Below are 23,502 nucleotides of genomic sequence, written 5' to 3' on the forward strand. Positions count from 1 at the left end.
AGAGACAATGCAAGAAAAGGCCTTCTCCTGACAGTGTAACATTCATTATGGCTAGTTGATCTCAATTCCATGCACATTCCCATGTTTTTGGATTAAAGCAGATTTTTTTCTTGTTGTGCAAGACAACATTTGATGTGTTGATGTGATGAGAGATGCGTCAAAGCCAATGGCAACACAAGAGATCTTGTGTCATATGTTAAGTTATATTTGTATTCACCACTTTTAGCCTTTTTTGGGTGACTTTTTTTTAAATGAAAAGGTAATGTGTTCCAGTAATATCAACAAGAAACAAATGATGTTGCAAACATGATTTTCCCCCTTCAAAAGTTAAAATGCATGATTGCAGCCAATATCCTAGATGAGCAAAGCCAGAGCTCAAACACTGCGGGTGGCTCCACTATTTAAAGAGGAAAAAGCCTTGCTGTGTTTTGCCTCTAGCTTGTTGCCAAACGCCTCATAATATTAAAGGTGCATTTCAAAGTCGGGGGCTGCAGGGGGAAGAGAAGGAAGCGTCCCATCATTTAAATCCATTGGCAACCGGACAAAACACATATTGACAGATAAAGCCCTGGTCGGTTTCATGAAAGGGATTGAAAGCAACAAGGAAACAGCCCGATCCTCTCTGCATCCCTGGCCCCGAAGGAAGTTGCGAAGAGCTCCAACTGCCCTGCTCGCTCTTTGGTACCACTCTGTAAGTTTCTCCAGCGGGCTCCCTCCCCTTGCTCCGCTTTGGCCCCGCCCCTGGGCCAGGAACGCGGTTCCACGGCCGCTGATTGGCTGCAGCCCGGCGTAGCTCAGGTCCGGAGCCGCGCTCTCTCTCCAGACGGTGTGGTGGCCAGGAGTTTGCAGCAGCAGCAGCCGCAGCGGCGGCGGCGAGCGAGGTGGAGACGGGGCAGTGGGGAAGCCAAGCCGCCCAGCGCTCGGGCACACGCGTGGCACCGCTGGGGTGGGCTTGCACCAGCACCCCCGCCGCCAGCCCTGCAGCAGCTGCGGCTCCTGAGGATTTGGGAGGCTCGGATTTGCTGAAGAACTTAAATATAAAAAAGCTCCTCACTCGTCCACGGCGTCATTTCTGCCGGTTGGGCACACGCGCGCAGCCAGCCAAGCCCGGCGCCCGCCTCGCGCTGTTTCCCCGGCGCGTGTCCAGCCACGATTCAGGGACTATGAGCCTGGAAGTGAAACTTTCCTGGAGCGAGCTTTATTCCCCCTGCCCATTCGCAAACCCGATGAATGCGAGATAATAATGGAGAGGAAAAAGGCGAAGGCTGTCTCCGAGCTCAGCACGCCAGCGCTCTGATTCACCGCGGAGCAGCCCGCACCTGCTGTGAGCGCCTCGGACTTTGCCTAGCCAGCCTATTGCTCCTACTTTCCCCGGGCGAGCCGAAGGAAGAGGAGGAGAGGTGGGGCTGCTGTGCAAACTGCTGTAAGAACTTGCGTGGCGGATACGGTGTAACTGACTAGCTCGGGTTTCCAAAGGCGAGCGTGACTTTCCACTGCTAACTCTATGACTCTCAGAGATGACACAGCCTTCCCCATCTCCAGCCCAGGGAAGTGGCTCCGCGGTAGGGCCCTGAGGAACCCCTCAAAACCCGACCCCCAGAAGCATCTTATTTTGCAGACGTTCCCCTCCCCCCTCTTTCCAGTCTGTGACTTATGATCGGATAAGGCTTCCCCCACCCCTGCTCGTTTGCAGCCGCACTTTCACACCAGCCGCTGCCTCGGTGTCTGGTTGCCTTTTTTTTTTTTTTATTAGAAATAGGGTTTTATTTTTAATGCAGTAACCACAAGGATGCGTTTAAAGTGTGCCTGGTCTCCGCAGTGAGGTCTGTGCTATTTTTTTTTTCGGGAGGGGGGAGATATTGCGCATGCCAGGTGCAAATAAATCCAGATTCCCCCATATATTGACTGCTCTGTGATTTTTTTTTTAATCTCTCTATAAAATACAATTTTTCCTATAACTTCTAACCTGCATGCACCTCGATGGGCGGAAAGCGCAGCTGATTTTACTGGGATGGTCGATGCTAACTTTGATAAAGAGGTGAAACTGACTGCCGGGGGAAGCAGACGAGCTGATCGTCTCTAGACTCGAGACGATTTCTGCCTCTGATTTTACCCTATTTTAAAACACAACACACCCCACCCCGGTTCCCCCAGACAGCCAAGCACCAAAATACCCCCGCCCCCGCCGGGCGATCAACAGGCAGCCAGGAGGGAAGAGGGGCGCCAGGTGTGCGGAACCGGGAGATGGATATTCTCCCCGTCCTGCTCGCCTTGCTGTGGTCCGGGGCAGGAGCCCTGATCAACCTGAAGTACTCGGTGGACGAGGAGCAGCGCGCCGGCACGGTGATCGCGAACATCGGCAAGGACGCCCGGGAGGCCGGCTTCGTGCTGGACCCCCGCCAGCCCGCCGCCTTCCGGGTGGTCTCCAACTCGGCCCCGCACCTGGTGGACATCAGCCCGGGCTCGGGCTTGCTGGTGACCAAGCAGAAGATCGACCGGGACCTGCTGTGCCGCCAGAGCCCCAAGTGCGTGATCTCGCTGGAGGTGATGTCCAGCTCCATGGAGATCTGCGTGATCAAGCTGGAGATCAAGGACCTGAACGACAACGCGCCCAGCTTCCCCACCGACCAGATCGAGCTGGAGATCTCGGAGACGGCCAGCCCGGGCACGCGGGTGCCGCTGGAGAGCGCCTACGACCCGGACTCGGGCAGCTTCGGGGTGCAGAGCTACGAGCTCACCCCCAACGACCTCTTCGGGCTGGAGACCAAGACGCGCGGCGACGGCTCCCGCTTCGCCGAGCTGGTGGTGGAGCGCAGCCTGGACCGCGAGACGCAGTCCCACTACAGCTACCTGCTCACGGCGCTGGACGGCGGCGACCCGCCCAACTTCGGCACGGTGGAGCTCAGCATCCGGGTCATCGACTCCAACGACAACAACCCGCTCTTCGAGGAGCCGGCCTACGCCGTCAGCGTGCCCGAGAACGCGCCGCCCGGCACGCCCCTGCTCCGCCTCAACGCCTCCGACCCCGACGAGGGCACCAACGGGCAGGTGCTCTACTCCTTCCACAGCTACGTGTCCGAGCGGGCCCGCCAGCTCTTCCACCTGGACCCGCAGAGCGGCCTGCTCAGCGTCAGCGGCGCCGTGGACTACGAGGAGGGCCACAGCTACGAGCTGGACGTGCAGGCCAAGGACCTGGGGCCCAACTCCATCCCGGCCCACTGCAAGGTGACGGTCAGCGTGCAGGACGCCAACGACAACCCGCCCCTCATCAACCTGCTCTCGGTCAACAGCGAGCTGGTGGAGGTGAGCGAGAGCGCGCCGCCCGGCTACGTCATCGCCCTGGTGCGGGTCTCCGACCACGACTCCGGGGCCAACGGGCGGGTGCAATGCAAGCTGCTGGGCAGCGTGCCCTTCCGCCTGCAGGAGTACGAGAGCTTCTCCACCATCCTGGTGGATGGGCGGCTGGACCGGGAGCAGAGGGACCAGTACAACCTCACCATCCAGGCCCGGGACAACGGGGTGCCCTCCCTGCAGGCCACCAAGTCCTTCACCGTCAAGATCACCGACGAGAACGACAACCATCCCCACTTCTCCAAGCCCTACTACCAGGTCATCGTGCAGGAGAACAACACCCCTGGGGCCTACCTCCTCTCCGTCTCCGCCAGGGACCCTGACCTGGGCCTAAATGGCAGCGTCTCCTATCAGATCGTGCCCTCCCAAGTCCGGGACATGCCCGTCTTCACCTACGTTTCCATCAACCCCAACTCTGGGGACATCTATGCCTTGAGGTCCTTCAATCACGAGCAGACCAAGGCTTTCGAGTTCAAGGTCTTGGCCAAAGATGGGGGCAACCCGTCCCTGCAGAGCAATGCCACCGTCAGAGTGATCGTTCTGGATGTCAACGACAACACCCCTGTGATAACTGCCCCACCTCTGGTCAATGGGACTGCAGAAGTGTACATTCCTAGGAACGCTGGGGTTGGTTACTTAGTGACAGTGATCAAGGCAGATGACTATGATGAGGGGGAGAATGGAAGACTATCCTATGAAATGGCAGATGGGGATAGAGGGTTTTTTGAAATAGATCAGTTCAATGGAGAGATAAGGACCACCAGAGCATTTGGGGAGAATGCAAAGACTACTTATGAGCTGATTGTGGTGGCGCATGATCATGGAAAAACATCGCTCTCAGCTTCTGCCTTGATTTTGATATACCTATCTCCAGCTCTCGATGCCCAGGAATCCATAGGATCTGTTAACTTGTCACTGATTTTCATTATTGCCCTGGGTTCTATTGCCGCCATTCTTTTTGTCACCATGATCTTTGTGGCAGTCAAGTGTAAAAGGGATAACAAGGAAATAAGGACCTACAACTGCAGGTAACGTGAACTTGTTTCTTTGTACCATGCAATATGTGCTTTGATTTGTCAATCTAAATTACTTTTCCATTTGTTTTAAACCCACAGGTGTATTGCACTCTTTTTAGGAGCAAAAATGAGGGTTCATGATATTATGTTGCTTTTAAGAAAATTTCCATAAACTTTTTTTTTTTTTAAATTACTCTGGGAGAAGTGGTTTTGAAAAGAATATTCCAGTCTGTGTTTTGACAATCTGTCCTAATATACATTTTCTTATGCATTCTGTAGCAGAACAAACCAATCTGTCTTAAATCAGCATAGCTATTTCCTGTGTGCTTAGGGGGAAAAAATGTACAGATCGAATTGTTACCAAAAGAGGAGAGAGCCCCTGATTTTAGATTTCAGGAGAGAACTATGTTTTATATAGTTGCACTCACTCCTGGGTGAGCAGTACCATCCTGGTTGTAAAGCAAGGTTGGATTTTTGAAGCACTGAACAGCTGAAATGGAACAAGCCTAACTTGGGGAGAGTTGTAGGTGCTCATAGCACTGAGTCCACACATAGGATAGCAAATCCACACCTACAGTAGTAGTTGGTATTGGTGGGCTTTGCTTTAAGGTTCATCTGCATGATGTTTGGATCCTGTCCCCACCAGAGGATGTCACTATGGGCATTTTTTATGTGTTGGTTTTTTCCAGGAGTGGTGGATATAAAAAAACGTGGAAGCTGGGAGAACACACTATGAAAGAAATCAGGGTTCAGCTAGAATTCACGAAGTGGAGCAATGCCCTTAAAGCCCTTTCTTTCCATATAAAAGAACTATTGTGCATGTGTGTTTCAGGATGCAGCTCTTACAAGCAAAAATAAATCCAAAAGAATAGGGGGGAAAAGAGTCATTTCCTTGAATAAACCCAATTCCTTGTGAAAATGTAACTGTTGATTTAGTTCTTATCAGTTGTTTTAATGATCATATTTACAACTCTGCATGATTTTGCAATGCATGATCACAAGTCCAAAATGGGGAATGGTAGGTCATCTCTGTATCTGAAACCTTAGCTGCTATGAAAGCCTAATATCTGAAATTGTGTTCCCTGAATATGTAACAGCCAAGCGATTATTGTTTCTTTTACTATTCTCTGTGTTACACAAGTTAGTAGACAAATGCTAACCACACATGAATATCAATCAGATGCCATAAAGGAGCAGCTGCAATGCCTCATAAATGGTTTAATCCTGTTACTAGTGCAATAGCCATGACTTCTTCATTCCTTCAGCACTGAATCTTTCAGATGGAAGGAATGGAAATTAATTTTGATCTACCTTTGTAACATAACGATTGCCTGTGGCAATTTTATAGTGCAGAAGAATGTGCAGTCTTTAAAGTTTTATTTACAGAGATATAATAACGGAGAGTTCAGTTTTTATATCCCATTTTCACAACATAAAGCATGTTTATAAGCCCTTTTGCTGGATGGGGAAAAATCATCTACAAATAAAGCACTGTATGTGCTATATTATGGGATGCCTAGCTTTAAATGAGAGCTAATATAGCAGATTTCTTGCCAGTTTGGTCCATTAAACAAGAATAGGATCTGAATGTCTAAAATCAAATCGTGGTGAGGCCTCTAACAACTTCATACAAAGGACCAGGAGGCTTAATGTGTTTTAGGGATTAATGAAGTGCAGTTTAATTAAATAATTGGTCAATAGAGAAAGGACATCAGAATGAATGCTGTGAGAATTGGACTCTCACATTGCCAAACTTAAACATTAAGGTAAACAAAACAATTAAAGCTCTGTCAAGTGTTGTTAGACTAGCCTGCATGCGTACAGATCTTTTGCACAACAAAAATCTCCTGAATTCCTTTATTTTATTGACAAGCACAATGGAATGATCATTCTATTAGCAGCGTAAATCTGATCAAGTGAAGTCAGCTGCAGAGGCGCAAAGAAGTACTGTATAGGCTTAGATGTGGTTTTGATCATCATGTGTCCCATATGTGCATTTTGTATATCTGTTTAGACTTGTCTTTTCTTTTCTTATTTTTTCAAGGTGCCTATCAACATCTGCAGGAGGTTTTTCATAAAATTAGTTCATTTATGAGGCGTATGAGAGAGCTAGCTGTTTTGATGGGTTTTTTTTTCCGGCTCAGGCAATTAGCTTTGTAGAGCAAGAATGCTTGTACAATATTTACCTTTCTAGATAAACCTGTGTTACTTATTCTTGCTGTTATCTCCTTACTTGCAATTATTGGATTCCAAAAAACCCACCTTTATCATAATTTGAAAAGTAACAAACTCCATACTTTTGAATGTATATTTCTGGCTATGGTAATAGTTTAACATAATTCCTTTGAGAAGTATTGTGATGTCTGGCATCTTGTATGCATATCTATATCTATCTGTGTGGCGTTGATAATGATACACGGTCCTCTGGGTCAAAAAAGAACCACAGTTACTTCAATCTAAATGTACAGGGATAATGCCGAGTGCAATTATGTTTTTAATTATTTTTTCCAGTAGCTTAATGATAACTTTCTTCCTTTGGTATTTTTTAAGAGAGAAAGACACACATCCTGCATCAGTTCGTTCTTTCAGCAGGTACGAAGCAAAGGGGAAAGACAGGCATAGAAAAACAAGCTGATGTAAGAAAAGGTTAGAAGAATAGTTTCTCTTTGAAAACATCATTTTTGCTCTTCAGTTTCTGGAAGAAAAACATTTCCCAGGAAGTGGGGAGGGGTACTGGGGGGAGGGGAGAAGAAAGGTTCCAGAGAAGATTTAAAGTTATCAAATGGTACCATGAAAGAGTTGAAATAAAAGCAACCTGGAAACATTTTGTTATGCAAACAGCCTTCGGAGTATGGTGGGATAAGTGTGCAAGATAAGAATATTGTGGAATTTGCTGTATTTACTGCTAGGGGAGAAGATCTGGAGAAAAACCTCTAGTCATGCCGGTTTTTGATTTACATGAATTAAACACTTTAAAAATCCTTATTACACATGGAAATTAATTCAGGTACCCTTTTCAGTTCATGGACCTTAACATCTCCATTTTTTCTTTTCTGCAGGCTGAACTTTATTCCTGGTAACTAAATATCAGCAATTATAAACACCAAACAAAACACGGAGGAAATGTTCCCTTCCCTTTCTTTTTGTGTGTTACTTGTAAACTTTATACATATGAAAATAAGCTAAAGATCATATATTGCCTCAGGATTCAAAACATGATATAAGGTGCATGAATAAGAAGTCTGTGTTGAGATGGGGCTAAGCCCTCTGGGTTTCTTAATAATTATTGAGCCGGGCACAGTTCAGGATTCTATTAGATACTCATTTTGCTTCTTCTGTCCCACAGAATTGCAGAGTACTCTTATGGGCATCAAAAGAAATCAAGCAAGAAGAAAAAAATCAGCAAGAATGATATCCGGCTGGTACCACGGGATGTAGAGGAGACAGATAAAATGAATGTGGTGAGCTGCTCCTCCCTTACTTCATCTCTCAACTATTTTGACTATCATCAGCAGACCTTGCCACTGGGCTGCCGCAGATCTGAAAGTACCTTCCTCAATGTGGAGAATCAGAATACTAGGAACACAGGCTCCAACCACGTTTATCATCACACCTTCACTGGGCAGAGTCCCCAGCAACCGGATCTGATCATCAATGGAATGCCATTGCCAGAGGTGAGTGTGACCAGAACTTTTACAGAGTTTGTGAGGCTGAATCTAAACAGTTTGAGAACCTCCCTAGCAGCAAATGAAAGTTTGGTGTATAGAACTTAGTGTGTGAAGGCAGTGTGTCTTGTTGCAAGTCATGCCTCCAGACTTTATAGTATCTGCTTCCAGAAGGAGGCAGATATTCATGTAAATATATGTACATATAATGCATTTTAATTTTTGCAGGGTATTATACTCCACGCATCTGTTGGTGTTGTCATTGTCGTCTCTGGGCTTTAAGCACTGCGAAAGCCACTTCTTGAACACAGAGATCAACAGTATTTAATGCATGCTCTACATGGATGCTCAGATACCATGGTGATGAGCATAGTATAAATACCTAGCGGTTAAGTTAAGAGTTGGATGTAAAAGTCTGAAGTCACTTAAATATTTCTAATGGAAGAATCGGCCACTGTAATAATCACTGACTTCAAATATGGGCACAATCCTGCAACTCTTACTTATGTGAGTAATTCTTACTCACCACATGTAGTTCCAGTTAAGTCAGCGGGGCTGCTAATGCAAGTAATGATGGCAGGGTCAGGCCCATGCTGTACTAATAGTGTTGGTGGAGTGTCCCCTCCCCCCACCCCTGCTAATTTCATACATTTTAGCTTTAATGGGATGACTCTTAAGGAAACATCAGTTTGGTCAATAGTTAAATTCTTAAGTTGGTCTTTGAAGGTTTTTTAAATTTTTATTTGTGGCCATTGGTATGATAGTAGGAATACACAGTGCTTCAGGGTTTTCACTTTAAATTAGGCAGCTGAAGTTCTAACATCTCCCATATTGTCACCTCGCTATTTGGTGTGAGTGAGTGGTGACCATTGAAATAGGTGATGGATGGTGTCTTTCTAAATATGAAGAAATGAGGTGGAGTGTCTGTGGCCCTGGTCGCACTCACTGACTTCCTCTAATTCCATCAGGTGTTTTCTGTACATCATGGGCATTGTTTACTGTTGCTTGTTTGTTTCTCTTTGAATTGTTATTTGGTATTAAACAAAACAATCAAAGGTTTGTCATGTTTCCTACTTTAAACAGAATAACAAAGCTGAAAAAGCAGCTAAAATATTTATGGCCTACTCTAATCTGCTCTCAGTACACCAGTGTAAATGCAAAATGAGTCCACTGAAGACAGTGGAGGTGCTCCAGATTTATACCTTTTTGTCTACCCAGTGATTAAACACCCAGGCCTGGCATGCGTCAGCTGACTTGGGATCACAGGACTCGAACTACAAGGCCGTAAAATTGCGGGGTGGCTGTTTAGGCTTGGGCTGGAGCCTGGGTGCTGGGATTCTCCACCCTCATGGGGTCCTAAAGTTCAGGCTCCAGCCCAAGCCCGAACATCTACACTGCAATTTTTACAGCCCGATGAGCCCAAGTCATCTGACCTGGGCCAGCCGCAGGCGTCTAATTGCTGTGTAGATATACACTAAGAGTACAGTTTTGCCCTTAGTGTCTGGTTGCAGGCCTGTTTTAAAGCAGTTGGTGTCTGTGGCCTGATCTTGCGGTCCTTATGTTGTCAAAATTCCCACTGAATTCACTGTTTGTAGTATCATTAGACACTGTGTTGGTCCCAGGATATTAGAAAAACAAGGTGGATGAGGTAATATCTTTTATTGGATCACCTTCCATCGGTGAGAGAGACAAGCTTTCGAGCCACACACAGTTCAAGGTTTGGGAAAGGTATTCAAAAGTGTATCGCCTAAATACAAGGTGGAACAGGTTGTTTAGCATAAGTAGTGAAAGCACATTTTAAGGGTCCATTCAAAGTGAAGTGGCCCATTAGCACTTCTGCAGTCACTAACCCCACCTTTTTTGTCCTGTGAGTTAGATGGTTGTATTTAAGCCATAAATCCAGTTTCTCTATTAAGACCATGATATTTAGTGTCTAGCAAGTTATGAACTTAAGCTCCCCAGCTTGTCTTTTGAAGGTGTTGTGCAGCTTTCTTTTGAGGACAAGGACTGAGAGGTCAGATGTGGAATGAATGTGTTTTGAAAAATGTTTACCCTCAGGTTATATGGTGTTCTTGTCTTTTATTATTTTTCTGTGTGAGTTCATTCGAGAGCACAGTGATTGTCTGGTTTCACTCCCCTGGTTGCTATGGAGGCATTTAGTGCATTGGATGAGGTACATCACACCTTGTGATAGGTATGTGTAGAACCTATGGCTCTTGAAAGGTATGTTGTGTGGGGTATTGATCATTGTGGCAGTGGAGCTATGTCTGTAGGTTTTGCATGGGTTGTTATGGGAGGGTCTGGTGCTGCTTTCAGTTGTTGGGTCCTGGTCTGCTGGGAGCTTGCTTCTGTTGATGAGCTAGGTGAGGTTGGGGGGTTGTTTGAAGACCAGAAGAATTCACTACTATTTTAATCTCCATAAGCACTGCATAATTAGGTCCTTTAAAGAGTAATTTTTGGTGGTCTCTGAATAGGGATATAAGCCTTTGTTCTTGAATTGTTATGGAGTTCCTAGGTAAAATCCAGGGGTAGAGTTTTAAAGGAGGGATTTAGTTTGTAATTAAAAGGTGACTCTCTTAGTTTTCTAGGTCTTTGAGATATCATCTGCTTTTACCCCCCCCTTGCATTTCACATCTGTCCTGCCATAGCAGCTCCAGACTTTTACATGTCATCTTACAGTTTTGCCGTTTTCAAGGTTACCCACTTAGACGCACTGAGACAACTTCTGCATCAGTGCACAAGCACACGGAGCCAGTACTGAATATAACAGCCTGTAGCTGCCAGGAGTGAGAGAGTGCCTAAATGCAATTAGGAGGGTATGGCTGAAGTAATAGAGCACTGTTACAGAGAATGAAAGTTCAGCTTAACCTCTGGTATAAAAGCTATAATCAGGCGTCTTGGCTGTACCTGAATATTGACCTGTATATAATAACTTGTATAATTTACTGTATAGGCCAGGTCTACACTAGGAAATTAGGTTTGTATAGCTGTGTTGCTCAGGGGTGTGGCTTTTTCACACCCATGAGTGATGCAGTTAAACAGACCTAACCCGCAGTGTAGAAAGTGCTAAGTTGACCGGAGAATCTCCCGTTGGCCTAGCTGCCACCTCTCGCGGAGGCGAAGTACCTACGCTGCTGGCAGAAGCTCTCCCATGGACCTAGGTAGCATCTTCATGGACCTAGGTAGCATCTTCATCTTCTACAGTGGCACAGTTGTAGCGATGTAGCTGTGCTGCTGCGTCAATTTAAGTGTAGATCTCCCTAGATACAGACCTGAGGCAGAACCCCTTATCCAAATGCCCTCATACTTGAGGAGAGTTTGGATCAGTATCTAGATCTGAACTCTTTGGCTCAGGCCTTTCTTTAATTAATTACATATGCTAGGGAAATTGATCATACAGCCATCTTTGAACCCTAAACTCAGGTGGGCTTGAGAAAAGGTGAAGAATTCCAGAATTTGTTAATATTAGGGTCCCATCAAGATTCAGGCTCATCTGAGCACTGCATAGAATAATATTTGAGGGGTGGAGTGTCCCGAGAGTTCAGATCACACTTTTTTTCAAGGTTGTGGGCAAGCAAAGTGTTTTGTGTTCTGGGGGCAGTGTCCTATGAATAATTCCTGCCTTTATGGGTGGGAGAATGGTATCATTTGGAGGAGGGTCTCAGAAGTGTTATTGGCGGCTGCTGCTGCCTATCAAAATGCATTGGTATTCCAGAGCACTGTAGGAGCCTCCTATGCAGTTTCTACATATAGGGCAGTTGAGCAACATTGTGAGTACTCTGAGGTCATGATTCAGTATTACAGACTAAATTCAATCATAAAATTCATCACACATTGGTATTAACTAGAATTGTTTGTGGGCAGCTGGAGGTCTGCCGTATTGGGGAAGAGGAAAAGATCAGGGGAGACATCATAGCACAGCTGATAAAGTTGGTAGACATACTCAGCCAGAATACATTTATGTTCAAATTTCTCCCTGATGCAGCTGCATTACAGTTAAGCTTTGGATCCAGCTGGGTGTGAATCTCCCTGAAGAAGCCTCAACTCTATTAACTCTGTTTTTTTCTATTAGGGAGGCAGGACACTGGCACAAGGGAAAGGCATTTCCCTACATTTCTCGTCTTTAACTTGAGTCCCTCTGTCACTTCTTATAAGCTTAATATATTAGAAGGCACTGAAACATGGAGTGTTGAAATGAATTTATTGTATTAACAAATTAAATGTTTCTCTACCCTGCTTCAGTGTCAGCTTAAAATGTAGTATGCCAGCAGTTAAACTAGAACTGCACAAGGGGCAGTTACAAGATTTTCACAGTTTTATTAAGAGTACAAGCAGCTCTCTCACTGGGTGAGCTCAGAAAGTCTCATCCAAAGCCTGTTGAAATAAATGGGAGACTTTCCATTGACTTCACTGGTTTTTGTGTCAGGCCTTGCACAAATCCAGCTCTGAGAATGTCTCTCCACCAAGGCGTTGTCTGTTTTGTTTGTGTCCTAATTTATATCCCTTGAGGAGAGGAATTGGACGAATACTCCTTGCACCTCAGTTGCAATGCTGGAGGTGTTGAATGTTCTCTCCACTGCATGCCATGCCTTCGTATGAAATGAAGGATTAGGAGTGTTCAGCCCCTGAGAGATCTGGCTGGGATCTCTAAGGGCTTTTAAAATCCCTTCAGAATGCTAGATCCAAATGATCCCCCTGCCACGTGATGCTGAGGGGAGCAAGACCAGAGAAAACCCACAGAAATATTGTCATCCACTCAGAGGGGCAAGTGGATATGTGGTAGCATCCCTGTAGCATATATCCTCCCCCTTACGAGAATTGCGTGTAAGCTGGTCTCTGTGAGTGGGAGGCTGAAGCCAGCCAAGATGGGAGTAGAGTTGGAGAGCAGCTGTGCTACATGATATGCTCCCAAGAGAATGCGGACTAATATGTGGCAGACTGCTGGCTTAATGCTGATGCTGTTTGCATTAATTCCCTCCCTCTGCTCTGCTCCTTGGCAGTGGTGGAGGGCCAGGAGAACATAGTGGGTGGAAGCACCACCATGAAAAGTCAGGCTGCCAGTTATTTACAGATGGGAAGAGGGTAGCACAGTGTAAAGGGAAATTGAGTCAGTGCATCTAATTGAGGAATCATGAATTTGGGCCATGGATCCCTGGCCTTCTGGCCTTTGATGGGCACATTCCCTGTCTTGGTCACACTGCTGTTGATTCCAAAATCTGTGGAGGGAGGATCATAGACGCGAAAGATGGAAAAGGTCTTTTCCGTCATCTAACTCATCTCTCTGCCAGTGCAGGATGCCTCAGACTTGGCAGCTACGTCAGAACCCGGGGCCTTCCTGGGCAAGGAGAACCAGTTCAGGTGAAAAAAGAGCTTACCAAACCTCTGTACACTACTCATACTGACCCCTAAACGAAATCTACTTTGAAGCTTGAACAAAGTAGGAAACTGGGTTTAAAAACCATAACGTTCTTTTTCAAAATAGTACCAACCAGGCTGTTGTTATGGGGAGGCGGTTGTGCTATTTCTGACCCAGCTGGCACCAGGAATTACTTTAAATCTGGAAGACCCAAGAGTTTCAGCTGAAAATCCAAACTTTTGGGTGCTTGTGCAAATGGAGCCTCCAAACATTTGGAGCTCATCCATCACTAGCGCCCAGATAGCACAGTGATGAGCTCTTTACAAATGCCCAACATAGAGAGAAGTTGCACAAAAGGATATTCCAGAACTGTTCAGTGTCTGTGGAGGAGCAACCTGTTACCAGATCCCAGCTTTCTCTTACTACTTAATCTGAGTCCATGCTCTTCTTTCCCCTTCAAGATCTGTGCTTCTAAAAGATAAATAGGTCATTGACCCTGGCCCGAGCTTCTGTCCCCCTGTCCAGTCCAAAACATGATGGTTGACTTCCAGGGTGCTTCCAACCTGGGTCTGCTAGGAAGATGACTGCAGGTCTCACTGCAGCAGTCTCCATGTAACTGCAATGGAACACAGTTGCTGTTCCTCAGTGTCAGACTGTATTACATTAATAGGAGTTATTGTGCATTAGCAATTACGTGTTTACAAAGCATATCATTATAACACTTCCCGGTGCAGACCATTTAGTAATTACGATTCTTACCCAGCCACCTAGATTTCAGACAACTAAATTGTAACTGCTAGAGAAGGGCAAAACCTGCTATCCCATCCAGTCCATCTCCCAGTCAGTGCGGGATTGTTCCCTGCAGTATATTTACCAGGACTTTGTCCAGTTTAGTTTAAAAAATGTCTCAAGTGATGAGGTCTCTGCCATTTCCCTTGGGAGACTGTTACACAGTCTATTAGATTTTGGTGTCAGGGAGATTTTACTAATGTTCAGCCTACCTGTTACTTTCCATTTTTGTGCTGATGGGAAAGCACAACATCGGTTGACACAGGATACAATACAGAGGTAAACAAAGTAGCTTTATATGCCAGCTAGCATGAGATGTTTGCATCTGAAAAGTGACTGTCTCTAAAAACAACCATTTCCCTAGCAGAGGATGGGTTTGGATTGGCTTGATATATAGCTGGTCTTTAATGTGAGGCTCATTTACTTTAACAGTTAAGAACCTTGAAATAAAAGTCCCTGAGGATGAGTTGTTTGTGGAGACAAATGCTCTTCAGGAGACGCTTCATCTTTCTCTGCAGCATCGTTCAAATGGTGGCAGGTATCTGGGCTGCATATACAGTGTCTTGTTGCTTATAATTGAACTCACTTGTGCTCCCACCTTTTGTCCAATTGGTTTGGAGGGGATGAAGCATGTGTGTCTGCAGGGGTTAGAATAAAGAACAGGAGTACTTGTGGCACCTTAGAGACTAACCAATTTATTTGAGCATAAGCTTTTGTGAGCTACAGCTCACTTCATCAGATGCATAAATTGGTTAGTCTCTAAGGTGCCACAAGTATTCCTTTTCTTTTTGCGAATACAGGCTAACACGGCTGCTACTCTGAAACCAGGGATTAGAATGTGATTCTGAGAAAAAATATTAGAGACTGCTAGCCTAGAAAGGCTTTTTCTTTATTCTTTGGGCCAAATTGTTACTTCAGTCTGTGTCTGCCAGTAAAATTATTGTTAGGAGAGGATCTGTGGGGTGGAATTTTTCCACTGTGACTTTTGACCCTGGTCTATTCCTGCCAACCCATCACTTCGCAGGCCCTCTTTTGGGGGGTTGAGGCAAGAGGGGACCTCAACCCCAGCCAGCACTGCTGTCAAGCACATTGATGGGGTGGTTCCCCTGGGCTAGGGCCCGGCAACAGGTTCACATTTGTCCCCATAGGGTTAGACACCATTCCCCTATCTCATAAGGAAGTGCCTAATGTGTTATCTTTTTGGATCTGGTGTTTGAATCAGCAAGTTCCTGTGCTGGGCATCTGCTAAAAGTTGTGACAACTAAACATCCCTCATGTAGGTCCAAACTATGACACCTGGGAGGGGGTGAATTCCAGCCATCCGGTTGCTCAAAACCTAACCCTGAAGTTTTGCTGCAAGGAAGATGGAAAAATCCCAACCAGCCTCAGCCAATCTGGTGGTTTGGGGGAAAAATTCCTTTCCAATCCCAAAGGGCTGACTTGCGCATCCCACAGCGACCTAGATAAGGGAAGAAGGGTAGACCGACTTCTAGAAACTAGCAAACAGGAAGTGGCTTCAAGCACATGACTTGAAATCTCATGCCAAATCCTGCGAGATGTTATGGCACCAGATCCCGGGCCAGATCCCATGATACCTAAAGCCTATCCTGGAAGTCCTGTGGTGGCTGGAAATCTTGTGGGACCTGTCCTGTCCTTTTGCCCTCTCCCATCATGGGAGCCACCAAAACACTGCCCTCTCTAGGATCAGGGCCCTCTTCTGGTCACAAGCAGAGTTTGAATTAATTGTGAATTGGTGCTAATGTCAAGGGTGAGTGAAAAGAGTCAGAGTTTGGCCCTTTATATTGAATTATTTACATTTGTTTTGCAGCAGGGGCACATGGGGTACTCTTTGGAAAAGATGTTTTCCAGCCAAAGGAAAACTGCACCCATTTTGTGCCTCAGTTTCCTAAAGCTCACTGGGGATAAGTGGCCTTCTCCTTGGGGAACCTGGGGAGAAGTGAGCTGTCAAGGTTCCTTCCCCACTCTGAACTCTAGGGTGGGGACCTGCATGAAAACTTCCTAAGCTTACTTTTACCAGCTTAAGTTAAAACTTCCTTAAGGTACAAACTATTTTACCCTTTGCCCTTGGACTTCCACTGCCACCACCAAACGTTTATCTGGGTTTATTTATTAGGAAAGCATTGTTTGGAAATGTCTTTCCCCCCCCAAAAATCCTCCCAACCTTTGCACCCCACTTCCTGGGGAAGGTTTGATAAAAAGCCTCACCAATTTGCATAGGTGACCACAGACCCAAAACCCTTGGATCCTAAGAACACTTAAAAAAACCCAAAACATTCAGTTCTTACAAAAGAAGAATTTTAATAGGAGAAATAGTAAAAGAAAAAAACCTCTGTAAAAATCAGGATGGTAAATACCTTACAGGGTAATTAGATTCAAAAGTCAGAGAATCCCTCTAGGCAAAACCTTAAGTTACAAAAAGGCACACAGATAGGAATATCCATTCTATTCTGCACAACTTAATTTCTCAGCCATTTAAACAAAACAGAATCTAACACATTTCTAGCTAGATTACTTACTGAGTTCTAAGACTCCATTCCTGTTCTGTCCCCGGCAAAAGCATCACACAGACAGACACAGACCCTTTGTTTTTCTCCCTCCTCCCAGCTTTTGAAAGTATCTTGTCTCCACATTGGTCATTTTGGTCAGGTGCCAGCGAGGTTATCCTAGCTTCTTAACCCTTTACAGGTGAAAGGGTTTTTCCTCTGGCCAGGAGGGATTTTAAAGGTGTTTACCCTTCCCTTTATATTTGACATGAGCCTTAAAATTAAAAGGGCCATATCCAGCCATCATGTTTTGTATGATGCTTCTAAAGAACTTTTTCTGGGAGTTGTGCTTATGGATCAATGGCAAATTGGAATGCGTCTTCGTGTGTCTTGTGCTGGTGGCAGCTACTTGCTAGAGAGTGACAGCATGTTGGAAGTGGTATGGAAGCCAGCATGTGGGAGTATAAATGCATTTGGATGAAGGTGGTATATGCATGTGAAACATTATGTATTATTAAGAGCTTGTGAATCAACTTCTGTCTTGCTTTGATGCTGGCTTATTATCAGCCCATTCAAAAAGGCTGTGCGCAGAGTGCTCCTAGGACTTCAGAATCTGCCCTCAGATACTCCTCTTTGCTGTTAAGCTTTTGGGGCCAGGTTTTCAGACCAGAGCTGCACATGCATGGCCTATTTTGCAGGAGCAATGCATGCCCACACAGCTACCCAGGCGCTTGTGCAAATCTGATATGCGGATGCACGGGGGTAGTGTGCATGTTTGTGCTAACGGTGCACTAAAATCACAGTCTCATAATTTGTCTCCCAGTGTTAACTAAGTACTTCTGTTGTTAAACTAGGATTAAAGTACAAGGGATGCTAGTTTGCAGTCTAAACAGTCCGGAATGCCGTGCTGCTGGTATCACAAACGAGGCCACTTCTTACTGAGATGGTGGACTCCCGCAATAGGCTCAGAAATGACCATCAACCTTTATTCACTCACACGAATAATCCTTATTCATATTGACTTCATTAGGACCACTCACATGGTGAGCAAAGGTTGTAGGATCAGGCCTCATTGCTTTTACATATCTTTTTGCCAGGTAGTGCTTTTCTGACCGTAGGAAATGGTTTTCCTAGCAAAAGACGCAATTGTCTCTTTGGGTAACCCAGGCAGCTTTTGTTTAGAATCTCTCTCTGTATTAACTACCACAAATTTTTAGAGTTAGCAAAGAATTTTATTTTGTAAGACATGAAATCCGTATGGGTCTTTCTCTGTCATTTCTCTACTTGTCAATTCTTTTTTCCTCTCCAGCTTCTCCTTTTTTGTGCTAGCCTTAAAAAGCCCCCAAAGTGTCTGTTATAATCACATTTTGTGCGCTACAACCAGAATGAATGCCCTCACATTAGTATGCCTGGTTTTCCTTTGTGAAAAACCATGCCATTTATATGTGGGGTTCTACTAGGGAAACATCTGCATATATAATTGGAGAGGTTTTTAGTTCACATTGAGTAATGCTGTTTATAGAACTAAAATAAAAGTTTTCAGCACTCAGATGTGCCGTGCTATTGAAATGCAGCTTATTTAACGAGGCGATCATCATTAAAGTATTATTGGCAGTATTGTTCAGCTTGTCGGAAGATTGACTTCACATGCGAAGTTGCCAGCCTTGTTTTCTCCTTGGGAGGTCACTGTAACTCAGCACTTTTCTTTAAGTTTTGTACACAAAGGTCACTTCTTTAATTAATGCATCTTCATTTTTGAGAGTGTGCACCTTTGTGTCGTGTAGTAAGTAACGGAAATTTTTCTTCTTTAAAAGCTCGGCAAAGACACGTGATGTTTTTAGTATTAATGACCCCCCCCCCCCCCCCCCGTGGTTTATAAAAATAACCGATAGGTGTTTCGATTTTTAACTCTGAAGCGATAAAAAAGTGCTGGCTTTTAGGAAATCACATATAATACCTGGATACAAAACAAACATTTGGCTGATTTATGGGATTGCTAATGGGATATGTAGCCTTACACCTGTAGGTCATCTCTTAGTCTCTGGCACAGGTTGGTGGCAACTGAGAGTCATTATCTGATTTGCTGTTTTGAGGGTTTTGTGTAATGAATTGGAAATCTTAGTCTTGTTCCTAGCGGATAGGCAATCATTTCACAAGATCCGCTGGCACAGTTGATACCACTGTTGGCAGCCTATGTAGAGAGGCCAAGGGCAGAAAGAGCAAGGAGACTGAAACTTGCCCTTGGGGATAATCTCTCCAGGTCAAGATTGAAGCATGTTAGTAGGGTAGCATGAACGAAACTCCTGCTGCTGGTGCACGTTTATATTTATCTTGTGGATAATTAGAATTTTTAATTTCCACTACTGGAAATCCAGAACCTCTCAAGAACACTTAACAGTCACTTAAAATATATACATATGTAAATAGCCACATAATTGCAAGTCACCGAGAACCTCTCAGCTTAACTATTCCTGAACTGTTTTGTATATCATGATACATTCTCTGACCTTTTATAATGTTGGAGGCCAACATTATGGAAATAAGCAGCTTTTTATTCCATTTTAAGGTCAATCTAACCAAATTATGCATCTTCTAATGCGGTCGCTTCAAGCTCTCAGTTTTGAAAATTTCATTTTAATATCTTGCAACGGAGATAAATACTGTAGCTCATATTCATGTTGAACAATTTATTGCACTGACCATCATTCTCACTGCATGGTTTCTTGGGCCAGGGTCTTGTTTAACATTGCTTTGTTTGTTCTCTCTTTATACTGATGACGAAGGGCTCCGATCCCACCCCAAAACACTTGTGGGGTCCATGTTGCAGAGGTTTCAGAGCTCTGCACCTCCTCCTGTTGAAGCTAATGGGAGTTTTAGCACTGATTTCAATGGAAGTAGGATTGATTTCAGTATCCATTTATGGCCTTGCATGGAAGCGGGGTCTGACATGGATTTGTTTTGTGCTTTTGAAGTGTACTGGTTTGGGAGAATAAATTTGAATCAATAAAAATGGACATTGCAGGCTTGATTCTCCGCTGCCTTGTATATTGTGTAATCGTTTATAGCTGTGTAAAGTGAGTGTGAAATGCTCCTGTTCTGGCATTGCACCCACTTTGCATTCACTCTGCACTGGCATAAAGGACTGCACAAGGTGCAAGGGAGTGGAGGATCAAGTCTGGTGTGAGAAGATCGTGTGTTCAGCAGTTGGGTCCAGGTGATGGTTGTCCTTCGTTAAACTCCTCAGGGCTCTGCAAGGGCACAGGGATCCAGGTTCAGGGCCCAAATGTGTTGAGAGACTGCCAATATCACACTGTGACTAAATGGAATTTTTTTTGGTAATAGTTTTATGAAACCTGTGTGCGCCTCAGTTTTTATGCTGATTTGTTACCTAGTGGATGGAAAAGGGCTGTTTGCTCTTGGGATAGGGTAAGACACAAGTGTGAAAGGCTCCTAGTTGTCTGGGCCTTTGGCCCCATATCAGTGGAGCATCTGAGAAGACAATGCCTGGATGTTGACACCTAGCAACCTACGACCCAGAGGGATATGAATTCCCCCCCTCTCCTTCAGGAGGCCAAACAGCATTTTTCCAGCTTGAGAACTAAGGACTGGGAAGGTGTGAGGTGGGGATAAGAGTTGGCTGCTGGAAGGGGAGTTGGGTCTCTCATTGAGAGTCTGGTCTGATGAAGGAGGTCAGAGAGAGAGATGCCATGAATCAGGGGGTTCACTGCAGCTTGGCTGGCCTCTGGGCTAACCAGAATGAGCTATGCTTTAACCTTCATTTCTCTAGACTACCCTAAGAACTTCTTATGCTGTGTTCCAGTTAACAAATAAGCCCTACTCTTTTGTCAATTGTGTGAGTGTCACGGCAAATGCTTGCTGAGGTGCATTAATCACTGAAGAGTGTACAAGTCTCTATTGGACCTGCTGGGACTTGCTGAATGAAGCTCAGGGTGTGAAGCAGGAGTGCTGCAGGACCAGAGGTCCAGTCTAAGCAGGTGGTGAAGCACCCTGGCTTACCCTGGAGGAAGAGTGAGACCCCAAGAGGGTCTTGCACACTGAAGGGGATCTTCCTCGTGACCATTCCAAAGCTGGGGCCATAGAGTTTCAATCTTGTAAACATTGCATTAGCTTTTTCCCATTTATGCTGTTTCTCTATATTTTACATTTCAGTTTGGACTCTAAAAGTAGACTGGTTAGTTTCATTTTGTTCTTGGCCGGTTTCTGGTTCTCGTGCCTGTGGTTGTGTGTTGGGCTTGGGGTTAAAGAAGACACTGCAAGTAAGTACTTTAAAAAATAACTTTATTAAATATTCATAGTGGGTTTTTTCTTGTTGTCCTTAAACTATCAGACATTGTCCTTTTTAAAATAACTTCCGAACTAGTTGTCTGCAGTAGCTAGCTATTATGAATCCTGTGATTTGTGTATAAAGCTAGTATTTACATACTGCATAAAGGCTGCATTAGTTACAAGGCCAAATTCTGGTATCAGATGGTATAGCTACTTTTCAAAACTCTACAACCAGTGCTTTGGTTTTCAGAAGTACATTTTCTAGAGGCCATACCCTGAAATCCTTACTTAGGGTTTACTCAGCCTGTGCTCAGACAAAACTCTCAGTCAGATGCCCATCCAGACTAACCTACACTGACTTGAACAGTCACTTCTGATTATCTGATAATGTAACATGAAGTAAGATCATTCCAGAGGAAAGTTAACAGTAATGGGGTGTTTTTTCCTTTTCTTTCTCTCCCTTTTGCTGTAATCTGTGGCAAAGGATGTGGTTTAAAAGGCTGTGGTTTAAAGTAATCTCAAAACAGTATGGATTGTGAGCCTACAATTTAAACATGTATTTTGCTTGGCACAGTCTACTGGAGATGTTCAGTATGCAGTTATGGGCCAGCTGGCAAGCAGAACCTGAAATGTGTGTGTTAGGTACACAAAACAAGGACTAGGACGAAATCCTGGCTCTGTTGAAGTCAGTGGGAGTTTTGCCATTGACTTCATTGGAACCAGGGTTTCACCCTAGAGCTATACAGTTTCCAGTGGTCCCCCTGGCCTCTCAATCCAAATTTCTAACTCCAAGTGGTCATTGACATCAGTACTCAAAGTCCCTGAGATGTTTTGACAGGGTCAGCTTGTGGCATTGCCTACTTTACCCCAGCCCTTCTGTCATCCTTGGAACCAGTGGGCCTTCATTGTGTCTAGATTGTATCACTCCTCTCACCAGTTTGTCCTCTCACCAATCACATTGGTGATTCCGTCCTCTCACCAATCTCATCTCATTATGCTCCTGAGTCCCACTGGAATTCTGCTCCCAAAACACCTCATGCCATTCTGCTTTGGTAGCTTCACAAAGGGCTGCTGTTTGGCTCAGCCATAACTCATCTGGCTGAAATGCATGGTTAGCAGTTTTCTCCTAACAGTTTGTTGAATCTGGGAATCGCTTGCCTGAGATGCACTGGAAATGTTTCCATAAGCAAAACTAGGAGGCTTGAGAGCTCCATCTTTCTCCCAAAGTTTATTCAAATATCTTCTTTCATATTGAAATTGCTCTGCTTTGTAGTTAACAGCTCTCAGCCCCTTTCCTTTACATACTAGGCCAGATCCACAGCTGCTGTAAAACAGCATGGCTCCATTAAAATAAATGGAGTTACTCCAGTTTACATCAGTTGTGGAGCTGGCCAACTGTTGTCTCTGTCAGATCACACCCAGATCCCTCTGCTAGTTTTGTTTGCATGTTCAGCAACTAATTCTCAGTCAAATTCCTTTGCCAGTTGCTAGCAGTCTCCAGCAGAGTTCTGTTACTACATTTTATTTCAGTCCATTTAATCCGTCATCCATCAAAGGGGCAATGGCAAAAATGTTATTTCCCTTTAGGGGTGGGTTTTCACCCATGTTTCTGCAAATAGCTGTGCTTGCCGGTGAAAAAGGCCAAGACTTGCCTTGATGATGTACTGAAGAAAATTGCCATTTTTCCTAAAATCATTCAAGCTAGAAATAGCAAAGAACTTGCTAGACCATTCCATCCAATACATCCTCCTGCCTGTGCACAACTTTCCTGTGAACTGTGCCTTCAGGTGTTTCCTATAGTATAATTTAAATATCTCAACTGATAAGACATCTACTACTTCCCAGAGATTACTCCACAGCCTCACATCACTGTCTCCAGTGACTTTTTTTTCCCCCTTCCCTCCAATCTTGTATTCAGCCTAAATTTTCCATTTCTGGAATTCATTCTACCCTACTAGTTATACTCTCTCTCATACCAACCTAAATAAACCTCCCACTTGTATCATGTCCTCCCTGATTGTTGTTATAAATGTGAAGCAAGGAATAAAACCACATTATCTTTGAAAAGTCATGGAAGATGGGAGACATTCCAGAAGACTGGAAAAGGGCAAATATAGTGCCCATCTATAAAAAGGGAAATAAGGACAACCTGGGGAATTACAGACCAGTCAGTTTAACTTCTGTACCCAGAAAGATAATGGAGCAAATAATTAAGAAATCAATTTGCAAACACCTAGAAGATGAGGTGATAAGTAACAGTCAGCATGGATTAGTGAAGAACAAATCATGTCAGACCAACCTGATAGCTTTCTTTGACAGGGTAACAAGCTTTGTGGATAGGGGGGAAGCAGTAGATGTGGTATATCTTGACTTTAGTAAGGTTTTTGATACTGTCTCACATGACCTTCTCATAAACAAACTAGGGAAATACAACCTAGATGGAGCTCCTATAAGGTGGGTGCATAACTGGTTGGAAAATCATTCCCAGAGAGTAAGTATCAATGGTTCACAGATATGCTGTAAGGGCATAATGA

At 44.6% G+C, this 23,502-nt stretch overlaps 1 protein-coding gene across 3 annotated transcripts in view; it reads left to right on the forward strand.

Moving 5' to 3' along the window:
* Positions 1 to 732: 732 nt before the first annotated feature.
* PCDH19 (protocadherin 19) overlaps positions 733 to 23,502 on the forward strand; it is a 113,998-nt gene continuing 91,228 nt past the window's right edge. The window contains exons 1-2 of one of the 3 annotated variants that reach the window (XM_043522247.1): positions 733 to 4,379; positions 7,714 to 8,041. In XM_043522247.1, coding sequence (XP_043378182.1) covers positions 2,245 to 4,379; positions 7,714 to 8,041 — 2,463 coding nt within the window. In that variant the 5' untranslated portion in view covers positions 733 to 2,244. The remainder of the gene's footprint in view (positions 4,380 to 7,713; positions 8,042 to 23,502) is intronic. The other 2 variants (XM_007063910.4, XM_027826361.3) reach the window with 2 other exon arrangements.

Source organism: Chelonia mydas, chromosome 9 (assembly GCF_015237465.2).
Source record: "Chelonia mydas isolate rCheMyd1 chromosome 9, rCheMyd1.pri.v2, whole genome shotgun sequence".
In the NCBI taxonomy this organism is placed as follows: Eukaryota; Metazoa; Chordata; order Testudines; family Cheloniidae; genus Chelonia; species Chelonia mydas.